Source organism: Calidris pugnax, unplaced genomic scaffold (assembly GCF_001431845.1).
Source record: "Calidris pugnax isolate Ruff unplaced genomic scaffold, ASM143184v1 scaffold188, whole genome shotgun sequence".
NCBI classification, from domain to species: domain Eukaryota; kingdom Metazoa; phylum Chordata; class Aves; order Charadriiformes; family Scolopacidae; genus Calidris; species Calidris pugnax.
The window spans coordinates 305,178-326,356 of NW_015091257.1; the positions used below are offsets into that span (position 1 = coordinate 305,178).

General features: G+C 40.7%; 1 protein-coding gene across 1 annotated transcript in view; it reads left to right on the plus strand.

Moving 5' to 3' along the window:
* Positions 1 to 21,179, plus strand: part of AFF3 (AF4/FMR2 family member 3) — a 296,657-nt gene that overhangs the window by 136,223 nt on the left and 139,255 nt on the right. The window contains exon 6 of the mRNA XM_014960165.1: positions 18,527 to 18,613. Coding sequence (XP_014815651.1) covers positions 18,527 to 18,613 — 87 coding nt within the window. The remainder of the gene's footprint in view (positions 1 to 18,526; positions 18,614 to 21,179) is intronic.

The window sequence follows — 21,179 nt, forward strand, 5'->3', positions numbered from 1 at the left end:
TTATCCAAAATAACTGTGCAAAATATACCTCTTACATATGCACCACGCTTGCAGATGTATAAACTAAGCCTTAGGTATGGATCCACCCAAGGTCTCATGCACCAAAATCACAAGAATGTGCAGATGGATGCAGGAGTCCTGGCTCTAATGGCACAAACAGGAATCTAGTTTTCTGTATTGGCTCATTTTTCTGAAATAGATAAACTGAGATGCATATGTTTCATCATATGAGGATGTTAGCCGTATCTATAACATCCAAAGACCCATGTTCTGAAATGACATCAGAGACTTGGGGGCTTGTCTGATAAGAAATGGGATTTCTTCTCATCCTTGGATAATATTTCCTTTAACCTGCTCCCCACCCCCTTACTCCTGTGCAGTGAACTGTGTACCCTATAGGGCTTTTTCCCACCAGTGATGTGGCTGAACATCAGCGATATTTTGCCCTTGTTTTGGAAAGCACAGTGGAATTAAACACATCCACATTTATATAACACTCTAATTAATCCAGTGTGTCTGGATATCTGAGGAAATGGGAATGGCCTGTCCCTTTCTTTGTCTCTGTTGTATAACTCATGCTTTAAAGTAGGTGCATTATCTTGTGAGATGTTATATAGCGAGTTTGTTCAAAGCGCCCCAGTAGCTGTGTCAGTAGAACTATTCACAAGCAGGGAAATTTCAGAGGAAAATGTGAATGTTCCCTGATAAGCAGTCACTTGGGCTTTTTTTGTTGTTGTTTTTTTGCGTGATTTGCTGCTAAGGATCTGGTTTTAAGTGTTATTACCCATGTGTGGAAGCATAATTTTGATTTGATCCATATTCTCTTTAATGCCAAAATTGCTGAAAAAAACTTTTTTAATTTGGTTTCAAATTCAAATATGATGGTTTTACTGTTATCTTTTAATTGTCAGTATTCATATTGCTAGTGTAAGTGTTTGTATAATCTTTCTCATAATAGACACTGAAAATATGTAAAAGAAAGCCTACAACTGAACAGTTGCTCGTTCATGGGGATATAAATTCAGTTCCACATATGGAAGTCACCCAGAGCCTGCACATATGGCCCACAGTTTCCAAGCATAAGAACTCCTCACAGGTGCTTAGGTGATCCTCTAATCACTGGTAAGGGTCATGTAGGGAGCATCTTTGTCTTCAACAATTTTCTTCCACCCATTTGGTGGTTTCAAACTGAATGTAAGGGGACAGACTCAGCTGGGCAACGGATGAAGAAAGTTTCCCCTGTCAGACTGAGCCCTAGTTTCTTCAACCTAAAGGGTGCAATCCCTTCAGAGACAGAAAAAAAACCAAACAGAAAAAAAAAAAAAACACCATCCACATGCCTTTCTTGAGTGAAGTTCTTGTTGCTGGGCAAGAGAACATCAGTAGATCCATTCACTAACAGACATCTGTAGATGGAAAGAAAGCAAAGTAAATGCAGCTAAAAGCTATAAGAAAATTGAGCAGGCACACTACTGCACAAAAACCCCCAGCCTATTTACATTCCATGAAAAGAATCAGCATAAAAACCTAATGTCCTGCACACATTTCACAGCTCTGTTTACATTTATTGCTAACAGAAGTCTCCATAATGTAGCTCGCAGGCAACACCATTGTGCTAATTTTTCACCAATCTTTGTCTTCATTGTAGAGTCACCCATATTTGACGAAGGAACTTGAGCTGAATTTGCCAACAGTTTGGTAATTCTGATAGGCCGGGGGCTGCTGTCTTTGGTCAGGATACAACAACAGCCAAAGTACAGCTGATCTGATATTGCTGAGTGTGATTTAAAGGAAAATCTTTGAAAGAAGTATAACTGCCTGAATTACTACTTTTTAATATGTTTTTAAATGAGAATGTAAAGGCCAAGGGCATTTTTTCCTACTTAATACTATTAAATCCATCATTAAATCTCTTGCTGAACACTGGGTGAATTTAATGGTGCCCTCAAGTGCCGATGCTGATGGTTGACTGTGTTAATATTGTTGTATATACAGATACAATAAATAACACTTAGCTAAGGTAGCATTAGCAGCCTTATTGGGTATATCAATACAAATAGCTGTACTAATGAGATTAAGCATCAGAAACCAATGGTGATGTGAATCTAAGCACTGGGGCTAAAATATGGATAGGGATTCAACACATTGAACCTATCAATAAAACCAAACAGACTCTACTAAAAGCTTTATTGCTAGTTGGCATTAAAGGATTAATTTGAAAATACAGTTTTTATCTTTTCTCATCTCACTTTGTAACATGCTCTGTCTTAAAATTTCAGTCTGTCTTGCGCATAGGTACTACGAGTGTTTTTATTTGCTGAATAATCAGCAAAACCCCTGGCAGGCCACTCTGCTTTGCCTTGCTGTAACCAGAGGTCCCTTTAGTTGACGTAGTTCAGCACTGGGGGTGGACCGGGTTTGTACCACTGCTATTTTTTGTGTCTGGTATTCTGAACACGGAGTTGCATTAGTTGAGTCACCTCTACATCGTCGTTTCTCCTCTCAGTGTACACCAGTTGGATGCCATTGCTTTGCCCATGCTGATTATTTTAAGCCACCTGGCATAGTTCCAGGATCCCATTTTTCTCACACAAAAAAAAAAGAAGCATGAAATGTTAATGATTGCAGTACTCTTTTACCATTGCAGTAATCTCCAATTGTCTCTGTTTCATTTTGAGGGTGTTCCTTATTTATGCTTTTATTGCTGGTAGGGAAAAGACCTCTATGTTGTGGTCTTCCTTCTGATGGGATTCTACATATACTAAAGCTTTGAAAGATGTATTTGCTGCTTTGTTTTACTTAGAATCTTTTTCAAGGTAAAAAATGAATTGACCTAAAGGACTACTTTTCATCAACAAGGGTGAAATCCTTCCCTGGGTAGGAAAGCCATTGGAGGCTTAAGTGGGAATTAAGTGATACATAGAGATTATGGACCTTCTTATTGCAGTGAATTGCAGTTTCATGGTTCTCATGAAGAGAAATCAAAAAAACCTAACATTTGCTGCCACAAAACAACCTTTCATGACTTTTAATATTTTAAATTTCCAATGCTAAAGCAGCTGTTCCTGGTTCCCCGCTCTCTAAAAAATAGGTAACATAATTAAAAAGTGGAAGTGGCATGTCCTGTTTCCTTTTTCTTTATGTATTACTTTAATTTTTCCACATGATTTCTATGAGGTTAAAAAAAAAAAAAAAAGAAAATATATACATCCTCATTTTTTCAAATGACAGCGAAAGGATGTTAATTTTGTTTTAAAGTGGATAAGTAAATCATCTGTAGTTAAGAGCTCAAAAATAAACAAGCATTTGTAATGATGTTACTTCCGTGCGTGCCTCTGTCACGATGCAGCCTGTAATTTCATAATCACCTACTGTTTGCTGGCAAACATCTTGAGGAATGTTTTAGAGAGTTGTAAAAACTTTTGTTAGCATCGTTTTTCATAACATTCTAGCTGTAAAACCAAGCTGTCGTTACATTGAGAGTCTGGTACAAGATCGACGGGGAATACCTAGAAATAGTGAGGCAGCGTGGTACACTAGTCCTTGCAGGCTGTCTGTGCATAGGGGTGTTTTCACCAGTTTTATTGTTTCATAACCAAGTCTACTTCCAAACTGTTTCAAAGATCTATTATTACTCTTTCCATCCATTTAATTTGGTTTTAACCAGTCTAGGTGAATCTAAATGTATTGGGTTTTAGTTAAAAACAAAGCAGTCATACAATCTCTAACATGCATTATGTTAAAGTGGTTTAAAACAGTTGCTTTCTTAAAATAGATGCGAATTTCTTATGCATACAATGCTTACAATAATGAATAAGATACTAGTGTTACTCTGCTTCTTAATGAAATAAATGGTATAATGGATGAAGCTAGAACACATGGTTTAAAAGGATCAGAGTTAAGGCTTCAGTGTGTATTTTCATACCTTCAACTATTTTTTCCAAGTGGAGTCACAGAATGGCATTGTCATCTCAATACCATTTGTGCCAGGACAGGGAAATAACAGGGTTTTCTTATGGGATTTTCTGACTCAAGATTCATTCAACCCTAATTCCCGTTTTATGTGTTTTTTACCTCGTAATAATAGTACGGTACTTACAGAGATTACAAGGGTGCTGGGATGCTTAATTCGAGTTTGCAGAATACCTTGCAAATGAAAGCCAGTGTGTACAATAAGCACTAAATGTTATTGTTTCAGGGCTTAAAGCAGACAGAGCTTGAGACAATGATAGCTTTGAAGAACCCACTTAATATAAACACTAGATAAGAGTGAATTGCACAGTTAAGGAACAGTCTCTTTCACTGCTCCGTGGGTGTATGTATTTGCAGCTAGAGAGAAGCACAATTTAAAATCAATTTTAACAAGAAATGCCAGATTGCCTAGGGACAACTGGGGCAAACAAAGGGGCACTCCCTGCCTCCGACAGCTTCCCAAAGGCCACCCCACGTCGCGGGGAGAAGTGGCAAAGTGCTGCTTCGTGCTCCTGGCACTGGCTCCCTAGAACATGATGGTGAGCAGCAGCAGCCTGGGCAGGCTCCCCGCCCTGTGCATAATGCCCTTGCAAGGGCTCCCAGAGGAACCGTGCTGCTGGCAAGCCTAACATTTTTCTACACAGCAAAAAGGGACTGGCCTCAAGCCCTCTCCCCGCCCTTGCCAGTCTTTTCAGGGTGCAGCTCTGAGTCCTTTCTCCAAGGCTGCCGCAGTGAGAACCTGCAGCCTCTGAAGTGCGGGCACTGTGCTTGTGCCAGCTCTGCAGCGGGGGCAGTGCCCTGTGCGCTCATGCTCTGGTTGGCCCTGTCACCAGATTTATCTCCTAAATATCCAAAACAATTTGCAGATTAATGTAAAAACTAATCTGTTTGTACCTGCTGATTTGTCGCTTTAACTCCCTGAAACAGATGAAAATGATTGCAACAGGAACTCAGTGTGCCCTGCTTACCAAACCTTTACTATGATGCAAAAGGCCCTGATTATCTGCTTTTCCCTCAATAAGCCACGAAAGAGTGGAACATAGCAGCAGGACTTGGGTCTCATCACTTTCTAGGCTCTATTTTTGCCTCTGCTCTCAGCAAAGAAACCTCCAGCCTTGTTGAGTTCAGTTTGTGTTGGCCGGGATTCACAGCGCACATGGATGGGGGTTTCAGAAGTGCTTGAGGGACTTTGGATAGAGTGCAGCCAGTGAGACTCCTCTACTAAATTCTCCAGCTGTTTTGAGGAGTCTTCCAGTACGTATTTTCTTCCTCTTTTCCTATACCATATGCTTCTGACACACATTTTGGACAAAATCATTCAAACATCAACACCGGAAGATGTCAAAAAGAAAAGGAAATCACTTCACCCCTCTAAAATACCATCAGATGGTCTTGTCCACAAAAGTTTCTGTCAATTCATAGATCACTAAATTCAGCAGTTCAAGATGCAATACAAGGTTTGAGGAGCTTCAACTACATGTTTTATCTTTGGTAGAAGATAACATGTACCCAGTCTCTACCATTATACTGTGCAAGCTTTGTTTGTGAATTAATTTTTTACTGCAGATTAAGTTTCAAAGTTACCCAGTAATTTATCTTAAGAGTGACTATCCTCGTCCTCCAAATCTCTGCCCACTTGTCTTGGCATTTTTACCACTGTAAAAGTCAACAAAACCTGCTGCTTCTGCTAACTTCTGAATAAAATCATAGCTTAAGTATGCATAGTGCTATGTACATGCTACAAAGTAGTGCTCATCCCAGAGAGATTATAATCTAAATATACATATATAAAATTTGGACTACACATGGGGAAAAGGAAGTGCTATTAACACACTTTTTCAAGTGCAGCGGGATCTGTCCACCCTTTTCCATCATTGACAGCCTTGGAGAAGACCCACTAGCCTCTGGCTCTAGAACCAAGTCCTAGTCTGCCACCTCACTGGATTTTTTCCAGCGTGGGTGGCTGATTCTCCATGGGTTGTTTGCCTAGAGAGCCCTGGAGGAAAAAGGGAGATGTTTGCATCTGACCCCCACTTCTGATCAGGGCTCATTCCCCAGGCCCAGGGTGAGAGTTTGGTAGTACAGAGACCATCTTTCCTCTACACCTACCAGGAGTAGGAGGGCTTATGCGTTATGGAAGACAACAAAAGGCAAAGGGCCATCCTGGGTAGTCGCTGTGACTGCATGAACCTCCTGTATTAATGTTCTGCACACCTCAGTTCTGACTCCAGGGTCCCCAGATTGGGGAGCACCTTAGCTCATAGAATAGTTAGGGGTGGAAGGGACCTTAAAAGTTAATCTAGTCTAACCTTCCCTGCAATCAGCAGGGACATCTTCAACTAGATTAAGTTGCTCAGAGCCCTGTCCAACCTGAACTTAAATGTTTCCAGGAAGGCACCTCTCTGGGCAACCTGTTCCAGCATTTCGCCACCCTCATTGTAAAAAAATTCTTCCTTATATCTAAATCCACCTTCTTTTAGTTTAAAAATGTTACCTCTTGTCCTATCACAACAGGACCTGCTAAATAGTTTGTCCCCACCTTTCCTGTAGGCCCGCTTTAAGTACTGAAAGTCAGTAATAAAGTCTCCCCGCAGCCTTCCCCAGGCTGAACAACCCCAACTCTCTCAGACTGCCCTCACAGGAGAGGTGCTTCAGCCATCTGATATTTTTCTGGCCCTCCTCTGGGCCCGCTCCAACAGGTTCATATCTTTCCTGTACTGGGGACCCTAGAGCTGGACACAGTACTCCAGATGTGGTCTTATGAGGGTGGAGTAGAGGGGCAGATTCACCTCCCTTTACCCACTGGCCACGCTTCTTTTGATGCAGGCCAGGATCATATCTTTCCTGTACTGGGGACCCTAGAGCTGGACACAGTACTCCAGATGTGGTCTTATGAGGGTGGAGTAGAGGGGCAGATTCACCTCCCTTTACCCACTGGCCACGCTTCTTTTGATGCAGGCCAGGATATGGTTGGCCTTCTGGACTGCAAGTGCATATTGCTGGCTCGTGTCCTTCTTGGCAGGGCTGCTATCAATCCCTTCATCCCCAGCCTGTATTGATACCGGGAGTTGCCCCAACCCAAATGCAGGACGGTGCACTTGGCCGTGTTGAACCTCATGAGGTTCACACAGTCCCTCTCTTCCAGACTGAGACAGAATCCAGATGTGACTTGTTAGAAGAAAGATCATAGCCAGTTGGCTAACCTTTCCACTACCCACAACATTAAAACTGGAAAAACTAATACTGGGTGGTCTATATATTTAAGAAAAATATTTTAGATTATCACAGATGACCTTTCTGGAACAGCAATGTCTTCTTAATGTCAAGGTATTAAAAGGTCATGTGGAGTATTTATGTTTCCAAGAAACATAGGGTAGAGAAGAGGAGCCTTAGGCATGCTTGACTCACATCCTGATATGCAGATGGCCAAGAAACAGAAATGTGGTAACACGCTCAGATTTGGAGATAGAGACATAACCTAGGATATGGTCTAAGAAAAAGTGTCAGAGCAGCCTAGCTGAAATAATAGCACTGCCAGGAAGTCATCTCTGAATTCTCCTCCAACTTATATGTGTTATTATAGCAAGTAGAGAGGTGCAGCACTGATCAAAAGCTCTGTCCTAGATGCCTTGTATGTAAGACATGTAAGAAAGAAAACTTTTCTCCAAGAAGCACAAGGTCAGACTCACACCCACCCACCCCCCATTTCTGAAGCACTTTAGGACTAAGTACAGCAATCTGGGCTCCATCTCTAGACAATATAGAAAGACAGTTTCCAGAGGATGCTCCATGTCTTCAATCTGCTGATGTGCCCCATGCTGGTGTCTTTATCTTTTCCGCTGACTGTAGCAAGAGTGTTAGGCAGATGTCCTCATCATGTTGACCCCTTAGTTAAATCCCCAAAGTTAATTGTGATGCACCTGGACCTTATACAATCAATAGCAGCAGGGGACAACTATGGGTGATAGATTACTGATACATAAGGAAAGGGCAAACTTGTTTCTATCTTTCCTAAGACACCATGGAATAGCCTTTTCTCTTAATCACTGCTTTTGTGGTTAGTACCTAGCATTCACACGTGAATACAAATGGTTCACATTTTCGTGAATTATAAAGCCTGTATTGAAAGCCATAAATGGTCAGGATTTTGATGGACTGAAAAAGAAGCTCCAAGATAAAGAACGAGAGTCTCACTTAGGTACATTTTAGATGTGAGTCTGAATGGTATTTTATCACCCAGTCTGACTAGCATTCTGACCTGTGTAACGAGCCAGGTAACTGCAGCCACTGTCACCTGTTTTGAGCCCATTATCTTGTATTTGTCTGAAGCATATCATTCAGAAAAGCATCCTTTCTTGATCTTAAGACTTCAAGAGATGAAGAGAGGTATTTCCATAGCGCTGCATTCCAGCAGTGAGCCATAAGCTTGTGAGAAGTTGTTCTTTTTTACCTAACTTCAGTTTGCCTTTTTGTCCTTGGCTCATGATAAAAGAAGTTAGTGGTTTTCATCTTTTTCTGTTATTGTGAAACGATAACATTTTCCACTAAGACCTATTTGAAATTTTGTATACATGGACTCCTATTAAGCACGAAAAACCTTGATTTTTTTCAGTCATCTCTTGTGAATCCTGTTGAAGGTGTTCAGCAGAGGTTCTACCTTTTGCCCTGGGACACTTGACAGTTGGCTGCAAATAAGTTTTCTAGAAGTCATGTTAGAGGTTTTTTCCCCCTATGAAGATACATCTGCCAGGTCGTGCATTTCGGTCACAACCCCAGGCAACACTACAGGCTCGGGGTAGAGTGGCTGGAGAGCTGCCCAGCCAAAAAGGGACCTGGGGGTGTTGGTGGACAGCCAGCTTAACATGAGCCAGCAGTGTGCTCAGATGGCCAAGGCAGCCAACAGCATCCTGGCCTGTATCAGGAATAGCATGGCCAGCAGGAGTAGGGAAGTCGTGGTGCCTCTGTACTTGGCACTGGTGAGACCTCACCTTGAGTACTGTGTTCAGTTTTGGGCCCCTCACTACACGAAGGACATTGAGCTGCTGGAGCATGTCCAGAGGAGAGCCACCAAGCTGGTGAGGGGTCTAGAGCACAAGTCATATGAGGAGAGGCTGAGGGAACTGGGCATGTTTAGTTTGGAGAAGAGGAGGCTGAGGGGGGACCTCATTGCCCTCTACAACAACCTGAAAGGAGATTGTAGAGAGGTGGGTGTTGGCCTCTTCTCCCAAGGGAATAATGACAGGACCAGAGGAAATGGTCTAAAGCTGCGGCAGGGGAGGTTGAGATTAGATATTAGAAAGAATTAATTTACTGAGAGAGTGGTCAGGCACTGGAACAGCCTGCCCAGGGAGGTGGTAGAGTCCCCGTCCCTGGGGGTATTTAAGAAACGTGTAGACATGGCTGTTCAGGGCATGCTCTAGTGCCCGGGATTGTTGTTTTGTGTCTGTTTGTGGGTGGGTGTGGTGTGGTTTCTTTTTTTCGGTTTTTGTTGTGGTTGGACTCGATGATCTCAAAGGTCCCTTCCAACCATGAATATTCTGTGATTCTGTGATTGTGTATGCAGATCAAGCATAGTACTTCTTAGTCTAACAGGGCTGATCTCTGTAAATATTGGTTATCTTTTTTTGTTCCTTTTTTCGTTCTCTTTTTCACCTTCTCAGAATTTCCATCATTTTTGAAGAAATGTGGACAAAGAAACAGGAGACTCCAGCTTTGGAGTCACCAATTTTAGTACTCCCCCATTTTCAAATACACAATTATGGAGCAAGCTCTTTGGGCCAGAACATGAGATGACGCAACATTATTTTCTGTTGCTTTACCTCTGGTGATCTCTAACTCCTTTCCAGGCCCAGTGTTCCACTCTACCAAGAATATGTAGTGTTCTTCATTTGTGGATATGAGTTTGTCTGTGTTCAGCTCTGCACACCTCTGTACTCTTAGCTGAACTGGTCTCTGTTGTCTTCAGCCATCACATTGTGCCACTGTGCTCCTTCTAGAATACGAACCATCAAGATTTAGCATCTTTCTGTTAATTCAGATCTAGGAGGCACACAATGCAGCCTTGAGAACAGATGGTTGAATTCACATACACTGAAGCACGCGGTGCTACACTGATTTCTTAATCTCATTCAGAATAAATGACTTGTATATGAATAGATTCCCCAGGTTGTCAGAGCATCATAAACAAAATTGTTTGCTAATTGCACTCAGCCACATCTATGCAAGGTTGTCCAGAAACGATTTACAGGCCGCTTTGCCTTGCAGAACCTCTCTGTGCTGCAGCAGGGAAAAAGGAAGGAGAGCCCCTGCCTTGATGCTTAGCTCTGCAGTCTGAGGTCCCAATCTGGTGTAGTTTTCACCTGTAAATTGAGCACATTTCATCTCATATCATTAAGAAACCACAATCGCAAAACTCTTTGGCAAAAACATTTGACAGCAATTTAACTTCTAATACTTCAATTCTGACTTTTTTCTTTCTATGGTCCTTTCTTACCCTCTCTATCACTTTTCACACTGACCAAATTTGTTGCAGTAGCACAGAACAGAAGCTTGCTTTCTTCTTGTTATGGTTGGCAGTCTTTGCAGGTACATTGGCCAAAGGTATTCTGGTAGCACCTTAAAACTTAACCCAGAGCACAAGGTGTTTACTTCAAGTAATATCCGCCTGTAACTTGTGCACAGAGCACACAGGCACTGCTGTATTACCCATAAGTTCACAAAGCTTGAAATACTCAATCAGTTGACTGAACAAGCTGAGCTAAAATTATCAATTCATACCCACCGGTGAATCTCTACTGTAGATGCACAAAAGCACTCTTTGTATGAGCTCTTGAGTTCCAAGGAACCATGTAAGTCTTTATGGTACACCCAGTCCTCTTAAATTGGCTTCAGGAATATGAAAGACTCAAACTAAGAACAAATTAGGCCAAACTGATGACCTACTATATCACCTTCAGTCCAGGGGGTGAACCAGGCCTAATACTGTACCTATCAGGAAGCTTCCAGCCTGACAAAAATAAAGAAACTTAAAAAAAATTTGTATAGTTTTAAAAAACCCAGATTTTTTTTCCCCATAAGTCTTGCTTTGATGACCACCTTACATTTAGTAGCATATTTTTTTCTGGAATAAGGGAATGTTTATATTAGAATGCTACATGTATTTGTGGCAAAGATATTTCAGTATTGCTAAATATTTACCATTATGGTATTTTTGTCTTCTCCAAACCACAGATGTTTTCCTTAGTAAATGTGTCAGTTTTGTAGCTTTGGGCATTTATTTGTCTGCTCCTTTGTCCATATTAATACAATCATCCATCAAAAACAGGGTAGGACCCTGACCACTGTCTTGGTCTTCATTTTCAATAGCCTTTGTTTTTGCTTCTTGAAATGTTTCCAGAGTAATCCTGAGGCCACTACCATTGCTTTGTTAGCAGCCTGCAGAATTAACGTGCTTGTTACGATCTCTGGAAATGTCGACTGTGTGCACTTTTTCATTATTATCTGAAATCATGCAGAGATCTGGACCTTGAAGTATCATAGGTCTTTTCCTTTCCTCTTTCTCCTCCCCCCACTCCCAAGAGGCAGCTATTCATCTTCATTAGCCACTTCTGTTAGCTTGCTGCCAACTGAGACCAGAAAACTAGCTGCATCAGTCTTGCATGGCAATTCAGGAATTAGAATCCACAGTCCTTGGGTGCAGGAGGTTAATGCACTAATAAAGATTGTACCTTGATTAACCACATCATCTCAGCTTGCCCAGGCAAAGCTGGTTTTCAGACAGTTTATCATATCATATGGCCCAATGCATTCATTGAAAAACATAGCTCTTAGTTAAGAACAGATATTCATCACTGTGACTAAAGAAGAAATTTTGTCCATTTTTTTTTTCATTTCAGTGAAGAATATTTAAAATTTTTAAGGAAATCCTCTGAATTCTGTTCTATGATTTACCTTTATGTAAAGGTACAAATTCTTCTTTTCCCAACAGAGATAAATCTTTCTATCTTAAACACTGATATGAGAGAGCATGGTAGGGCTTATGCCCTAGTTAACACTTGCTCTTAGAATCTGACATTTCTCTTGGATATCTATAGCTTCTTCTGGGTTTATCAGCACATTTGGTCCCTGCAAAATGAATACAAATTTGCAAGGCTCCTTGTTAAAGAATTATAATCATACAATAAAGGACCTAAATAAGTCAGTTTGGTAAGTAAGTGGCTATAGCATTCTTTTACATATATCTGTCCTAGATGCTGAATCTTGACTGAATGTTGCAGGTTATTTGCAGGATGGTTCCACTAAAGCAGAGATAATGTATTCCAAACAGAAACTTACTGCACTGGCATTTGTGATTTGCTGTAGAGTGAATTGATCCACAGATCACGTTGCAAATGTTCATGATTTGGAATGGTTTAGTTCTGTAGATACCAAACATCTGGAGATTTAATGCTGAACACATTCTTTAATGCTGCAGTCTGCAAAATCTCTGACCTTCTCCCTTTCCAAGGGCCTAATTTCTCTTTTTTTTTTTTTCCTTTCCTTCTCCCCAGCCCACAGGCGCCTGCGTGCACACACACGCGCGCGCGCACACACACACACACACAGAGTCCTGTTTCTATCAAGCAATTTGAGCTGCTGCCCATCCATGCAGGTCTGAAGAATCAAGCACACACAAGTGACGCGGTCAGAAGCTACACAATTACCTTTATTTCTTTGCGTAGAAACAAAAAAAAAATCCTTGACAAGCACTCTCCCCTGGATTGTCATATGTCTTTGGATGTTATACTGATGAAGTCTATTGAAAGGAATTCATATTATAGAAAGCAACGAGGTATTTGAAGGGTCTTGGGACTGAAGCCAAAGGGGAAATGTGGTAGAATGTGTTTTGCAGCGGATTGCTATGAAAAAATGACTCCTTGAAATCATTTTAGCGGGAGTAGGGGAGACAGGAGAACTACTGACTGAGGTTCAGTGCTGAACTGGCACCCAGCTCAGCCTAAATGGTGTCCTTACGGCTATTTCAGCTACATGACAGGGAGCTCGTAGTAGTTCCCTTATTTTGCCCTTCAGTTAGTGGGTGGGTGAAACTGTGTTTGTCACTTACCTCACTTTAGATGTTTAGAAAGCATCTTGCATCATAGGTGACATAAACATTAACTGTGAATTAAGGCCTGCCCAAATAAGTGGATGGAAAAGAAATAAAACAGGAAACAATGGAAGCTGGAAAATGGCAAGGTATTTTGTTGGGTAGTGGTGATTTTGAGTAACATGTTACAAAAAGGATAATGACAAAATAAAAGCTGCTCAGACAGAAAGAGGAAAATTATTAAGTGCTCAAAGAAAACTACAGGGCTTATTAGGAAGAAGAAGAGGACTTAAATAGTTTGGATAAGCGACATCATAAAGAAACAAAAGGAAAAAGCTTTATCTTTCATTTTAGAGATGTATATTTGAGATTTGGGTTAGAAAAGTTGCAGAAATAACAGATACTAGAGGAATCAGTTTTGAAAAAAGAAAATTTACTTTTCACATCATGAGAACCTTATCATAGTGAAATGCTGTCAGCTTCAACATAGTCTCCAAAAGTTTCAGTGTCAGACTCTTTGCTTTGGATGTTTGACACTGAAATCATAGCCATGTTGTCAGCTAGTGGCAGTGTAGCTTCGCTGAACTGAAAGGGATCTTTGCCAGATGACAGCAGTTAAAAAGAGAATCTCCTGTGTTAAAAAAATAATCTATTTTATGAAGACAGGGAGTAACTGGATTAGAGGTTCTCAAACTGTGTACTGTGATCACTTGCTAAAGGGTCTTGGAAAGCTCTCTGTTAGCTTTGTGTTGCCTTGACTTCCAGCTGAATACATATATCTAATGCTTCCCTAAAATCTGCATTTAAGTGTAGGTAACTATAAAGAGAGAGACTCTGTGGTCCCTGTGAGGTAACCAGCAGAGTATTTCCAAGGGAAAATTGTGACTCATCAATCTCCTGTAATTCCTGTGACATGTCAGTAGAGCAGTGGATGAAGTTGAGCCAGCTAAAATAATTTTCAAAAGGTGTTTGACAGAGTTCTTTATGAGATGCTACAAACATTTCTTAAATCATCATCTGTGGAGAGACAAAATATTATGAATCAAAAATCGGCTAGGTGAGCACAAGCAGAGAGAAGGATTAAGCAGTCAATTTTCTTAATGGTCCTATGATAAGTTCTGGTTTTGGCAGCGAATGAACAGCAAAATAATACATGTGGCTAGAATTTTAATCTAGATGGTACTGGTCTCCCTACTTTTTATTAATTACAATTTTTCTGAATCAGTTCAAACGTTCCTGGTATCATGTGCCACACAGCAAGACTGATGGCACTAGATAAATAGCATTGCCTTAAGTCTAGAGTGAATACTATTATTTACCTCTGCATGGTACTTTTCCTGGAAAATTACCTACAAGCTAGGGTTAAAAGCCCCAAACAAAATGCTGCCAAGCAGTCATTAATCCACAAGAAATGTCTTGTTACTTAATTGTTGCTGCGGAAACTGAATTTGGAGCAAGGATACACAGTACTATAGATTTCTTTATTTGAAGGCTTTCCCTTCAGTAAGAAGAAAAGCCAAGTTGGCATGTTGACTAAGATTAACTAGGCTTGGACTTTTATAGCTTGTAAAACTGGACATTTACGTATAACTGCTGAAAACTGATTTACTACAGGCAGAGACCAGTGTAGTTGTAGAGCTACAATATGTGTGTGAATGAGACGTGCCATTGCCACTACCACACAGATGTTGCTTTGAAACAACATAGAGGCAACCCCCACAAGGAGAAATGTCTTAAAAAAAAAGAGGGAGTCTCAGAGCCATCCCTTGATCTTGTGCATCTGCCTGCAGGAGGAAGGCAGTCATCATCTCAAACAAGCTGTCCTGGAGTTGGACACACGTGATTATCCACGTGTATTTTTAAGCAGTGTAGCCTGGTCCTCATTCTTTGATCCAGAAATCTTTGTTTTCCCCACTTCTGCACCCCAAATGGTTTCTCAGTGCTTCCTTTAATTAACATTGTTCAGGACTTTAAGGTTAACAATCAAGTTTGGAGAAGGATCTAAATTGGTTTTAAATAAAACCATTATCTTGTAGGGACTGGAGCATTTTCTGGTACGAGGTGTTTTGGACATACATGTTTTGTTCAATTTATACTAAAAAAAATTCCCTGATTTTTCTAATTTCAAAAATCTTTCGTGTCAACGAATGTTCTGACACCAGTTTTGAGGTGCAGAGGATCTTAAGTACTTTAAATTTTCATCAATCTATTTGAAACATTGTTTTCAGTCCAGTGGGTTCTTTATGCCAATACTGCCAATCGCAAACTCCAAAGACTGGCAAGCTAACTGAGCAGAAAAGAGAAACTGTGCATGAAAGTTTATTTTAACAATAAAAGTTGAGTCCTTTCTATTTAGTTAGTTAGATAGTTGCCTTTTGGGCTTTCATTTTTAAACATTTCACACCATGTCCTAAAAAAATATCTTGATGTAATCATATGTCAACACTAATGCTTTTAATCTGTCTCAAATATCTTCAGACAGAGTCTAAAATCACAAGATTTGGCACATAGGGGCATATTCTGGATTTGTTTCTGCCTGACCTTGCAAAGTGTTGACACTTGCTGGACACCTAAATCCTTTCTCCTGATGTTTGAGATTCTGTTCTTGGCAGCCAGAAGGTGGCTGTGCATTAAACATAGTTTAATGTTTCTCTTTTTAAAAAAAATATTTTTCTACGTTTAAATCTAACCACTCCTCAGTGGTGACAACCTGTAGTTTGGGGCATTTTTATTATTAGTTTTCTGAGTTTTTGTTTCTAATTTGGTTTCATTTTATAATTGTCTGAATTCCAAGGGGTAGTGATAAATACACCATGTGATCACAACTCAAAATATTATTCTAGTAAGTTCACATTCGGGTATTCATGATAATGGCAATTATTAACCCTGGCAAATTTCAGTAGTCTTACTAAATCTTTGTGTCAGAAAGGGTTACGTCAAATTTAAATTATGTAGAAAGGTTTATTATATACCACAACTCAAAGTTAAAAGGGAGAAGAGAAGCTAGCTGAAAAAAAAAAAAAAAAAAAAACATTAAGACCATTTTTCATTGAAGTGTGGATGAGAAATAATCTTGGGGAAAAGAAGAAATGAAAGATTTTGACATGTCAAAAAAAAAGGTCACCCTTATTTTTAATCAGCCCTCTGGTCCTTTCCCTGGATGAAGGTATCATTGTCAGACTCGGGCAGGCAAGGTGGGAGGGAAGAGCTCTGCTGCTGTAACAGATTGGTTTCTGCATGGCATATAGCAGACTTCTCAGATGTTTCCCTCAAGGTGACAGTGGGGGTCAGCCACCGTGTAACCTGGAGGAACTGCTTCTTGGGCAAATGGAAATCATAAGTACCGAATAGCATATTTCACAAGTAGGATAAGTTTAGGTCAAAGCCACCAGGCATTCCCTGTCTGACTGCCCCGATTCTTCAGTTGACAGAGATAACGTAAAGCATTGCCCTTCAAAAGAAAGGGCCACATAGTTCATTCCTATGCGTTCTTTTTCGCTCAGCACCTCAACTTGTAGGAAAAAAACACTTTGTTTGGGAACAGTGTTTTACCAGTGGAAACACCTTTAGTCTATATGCACAACATCCCATTTAAAGCAAATGATCCTGTAAGGGAAAAACAGAGAAAAGAGGTGAGAAAGCGACACCTTTTTAGATCACAGCCTTAGGATTAAACATCTGCATTGCAAATCTCCTTTTTGTCAGTTTATTGTCATAAACCTTTACTGTTGGAATATTTCTCAACGTGTAATTCCTTAATCTTTTGAAAACAATAGCATGTGTCCCAGGTACTTGTAGCAAACAGCGATCTGGTTGCCTGTGTTTTTTGTTGCCCGAGTTTAAAGAACTTACTGTATATTAAAAATTCCTACATACTGCAATTGCTGGCACTTATCAGATAAGGAAGTCATAAGATGAACAATCTGCCTCAAAGAACTGAAAAGCAAAGCAATTCTGATCCTGAAACTGCAAACCAGATGATGCTCTGATTAGAGGCACGCACATACATTACAGAAGTCTAATAAATCATGTAACTTTTTAGCCTCAAATGAAATAGAAGAATGTACGTTTTATTAGGAAATAAACTGTTTATCAAGAATGCTTTAAAGGTGGCATTTATTAGTAATAAACTATGTTGAAAGGTCTGATCCTTTCACTGGCAGAACAGTCGGAGACTTTCCTCTGTGGAAAAAATGCCCCAGCTCTGTCCGTGCTGGGTCAAGAAGCACTTCCATCAGCAGTAACGAAGGATGGACAAGAGATTCACCTGCACCTTTTTTCAGAAAAGAACATTTTCTTTTCTCTTTAAAAAGGAATGAGTCATGGAAATACAACTCCAGTATTATTTTGGGACTGATCGTGGATCTCAGCACGACTCCTTGGAATATCACTGAGAAACAATGCCACAGTCAGCTAGTGGTATCAAAACTCGGCAAAGCATCTGCCAGGCAAACTCTTAGTAGTGTCAGCGAGCCCCCTGCTTAGGGAGGATGTTATTTGTTTCTTAGCTCTAGAAAATTACGGACCGACTCTTCAGGGTTGTCACGCTCCGCGTTACTTCTCATATTAGTTCTGTTAAGTTACTGTGTACCAAATACTATGGCTGTTGGTGTTGAACATGTCAAAAAACATGTCCATCCTTTAACAGCCTGCACTAGAGAGGAATATAAAGCCTCTCTCTTAAAAAACTTCTTGACTCAAGTGTTAAATTTACACCTCAAAAGCAGCCTTGCTTTGGAGACCAACTCATTTGGGCTTGAATAATAGTATTGAAGGTGTGTTTACCTGCTCCCTGAAGCTGTGTCAAGGATGACTGCATACAAGTCAGGTCATGCTATGTATGTCTCTTAGCTATTAAAAAAAGTCCTTCAAAACAACACAGGGAGGATCCCAAGGTGGACTATGGAACATCTTGTTTAGGGCTTGCCACACGTCTGTGTCCTGCAAGGCACAAACACATCCCAGTTAGGAACTTATTCAACTCCTTTACAATGATAAATGCAATTTGAGGAATTAACCATTGAGCAAGCGTTAAGCATTTATCATTCTGACCTTGACTATGAAATCTATGTTGTGATCAGTCCATAGTGTGAGCCCCTTTACTTGATCATGAGCTGAAATTTCTGGGGGTTTTTGTAAAAAAAGTTCATCTGTTAGTCTCACCAGCCAGCATACATTGCATGATTAAAATGTGGTTGCAGGTTGTCAGAGAAATCAAATTTCTTGCACTTAAAATGCATTAACTATTCAGGAAAATGAAACGGTGCTTAAGAACTGCTCTCAGGAGTCTGTGATAAAAATCAATGTAGCTCATGTATTGTCTAGATTATATGTAAACTGGGCATTTCCTAGAAGCTGCAGTAACTTAAATATTCCACTACCCAGGCACTCTTGCTACTGATATATTATCATTGTCTCCAATTCCATTGACTTTCTAAATACAGTTTGCTGTACAATATTGTTTTCCAGGAGATGACCCATTCATGGCCTCCGCCACTGTCAGCTATTCACACACCAGGAAAGGCAGAACAAAGCAAGTTTCCCTTCCCAAACAAGGTAAGACACGCAACATCATGCCTCCTGCACCTCAAAATATGTCCTGCATGAGCCCTGACAGAGTGTGAGGTCTCTGGGCTGAAGCTAATGCTGTGCTGGTGACCTTCTTCATGTGTGTGCCAGTACCCCCCTGCCTTTTCCCTGCTTACAGACTCTATGGGGCTACATGGTCTTGTTTGTGTATCTCCTGCCAGCAGCACTGATGCTAGTGTGGAGGTCACAGGTTCCTCACCAGAGGGCAGAACCACAGGTGTCAGTGGTGGGGTGTCCAGATGTGGTGCCTTCTGCAGGCACCTGCTGAGGCTCCTGACTGATACTTCAGGGCATGTACAGCTGCTGCAAGTCAAGAAGCTCCCACTCGCATCCATTATTCCTGCTTCATTTGGCTTCACTAGCCAAGATTTTTGTTGAAACCAGTCAGGTCTGAGATGGGCTTTCCTAATAACTGGCTTCTGCAGTTGGAGTCCGTGGAGGGGGTGTACATCCCCTGCCACTAACCTGGCTTCAGGGGCAGATTTGCTAGAGATGCAGGCAGCTGTGATGCTCTGAGGGGCTGCAGGAGTATTTTCTAGGGAAGTATTTGGTCCCTGAAGGGACAAAGGCCACTGATCCTGCTGATGGTCCCTTGAAACCAGCTCCACTGCTCTATGTGTATCCCAGGGAGGATGCGGTGCGGCATGGTACACCTCATCAGCATGAGCTTGGGGAAACCACATTATTTATACTTGGTAAGTCAGGAGGGAATGAAATCAGCTATCCCATGCAAAAGCCAATAAAAATTTCACATTGCACCACCATAAACTGATTATATGCCACAAGCATATTTCATGAAGCGTTCAAGCTTGAAAGATGGTATTGATGCTGTTTGTAGCTTCTCTCCGGTTAAAGCAAACACCTTCGGTAACTTTTAGGTCCATTGTGCAAAATTTAGTGCAGGGAATAATTATAACCACAAAGCCAAGAAACCTTCAAGATTTGCCTACAGTAAAACAGCTTTTCCGTGGATGAGTGTCATGATTTTGAAGTACTAGGGGTGTAAACCAAAACGTCTCTGGCATGTTATGAAAGAAAAAGAAGGAAATTACTCACTCTCTATTTGCTGGTTGAAGGCAGACAGCTGATTGAAGATGGTAGGCGGGCTAGGCGCTTGCTACGTTCAAGTCCAGTAGGAGATAGATGGATCAGCAGCTTACAGGCAGGTGAAACGCCCAGATATGGATGAAAATAAATAAGCGGTGCTTGCAGCTCTGTGGTTTCTGCCATAATTATCACCACACGATGTGTTTGTGTGACATGTTGGCAGATGTGCATGGGTAAGGTTGCACCAATCAGCGTATCTGTGTGGCCATCACGGATGCATTTCCTCAGCACTAAATGTATTGTGATAAATATAGGAATAGGAGAACCACAGACCATAGGACAAAGATATGTGAATAATGGTTGATATTGACTTTCTCATCTTCTCTCTGCCTGTTCATCCATCTCTCTGGGAAATATTCTAATAGTTGGAACTTCAGAGCTGTTTCAGAGACCTACCATTCATTTTTAAAGAGCCTTTTCTGGGTGGTTTCCTTTTCCCTTACCAAAGCAGAATTTCCATTTTATTTAAGCTTGAGGTGGACAAGATTTCATCTAATAACATATGAGCATACTTCTGTACATGTAATAACATCACAATCATATTGTGGCCTGGGTGGTCTGCATGACCAGAAATTCAAATGCTTTCTGTGAGAAGGGGAAGAAGTACCTAACAAAACTCACCAGACTCCTGGAAAAATCCTGAATTACTGGCTATAGATCATATTAATTTTAGATACCGCCTTTCTTTTAGAATATTTTAAAATAATTAAAAGCTACTTCTGTGGCTTAGTCTGAATCTGTACAGTCACAAACTTTAGAAGGCTTCTGCTTTACAAGCCCCAAAACGCAAAGAATGGTTTCTTTCCTAATTTTTCAAACATATTTTTGATACAGTCATAAGCTAACTATTGGTTTTCACAAAGCGTGGTGTAAAATCTTTGTTGGATCATGTAGAGGATGTCTCCATAACTCTTAGGAAGCTTTCATAGAGGTAAGCTATGTAACTGTCCCAACTTGTTAAAACCTAAGGACTACACCAAACTGTTGTGGACCACACATTATTCAGATAAATGGGCCTGTCAGTTAACTAGTGACCAAGGCCAGCAAAGCGACTAGAAAACTAAATTCAGGGCATCAGCTTCATCTCTTAGTTCCAAGCGATGCATGGTACGATGAATTCATTTTCAGTCTTTATGGCAGTGTTGAGATATCAGTTCAGTTCATTTGCAATGACTCTTCCAGCCAGAGAAGCAAGTGGGCTGCAATCCTTTTTAACAGAAGACAGTTCCCAAGTGTAAAGATACTCATCATTTTGGGAATGAGAAAAAGAGAAGCTTGCAGGACTCCTGCCCTGCTGCCAGGATGCAAATCATGCTTACTTTTCTGTCTATAAAAACTAGAGTGTCAGCATCATTAGTTCCCATACATACCATTAGTTCCCATACTGCTTTTAACCTGCAACTCAAGTAATTAGTGATCTGACAGC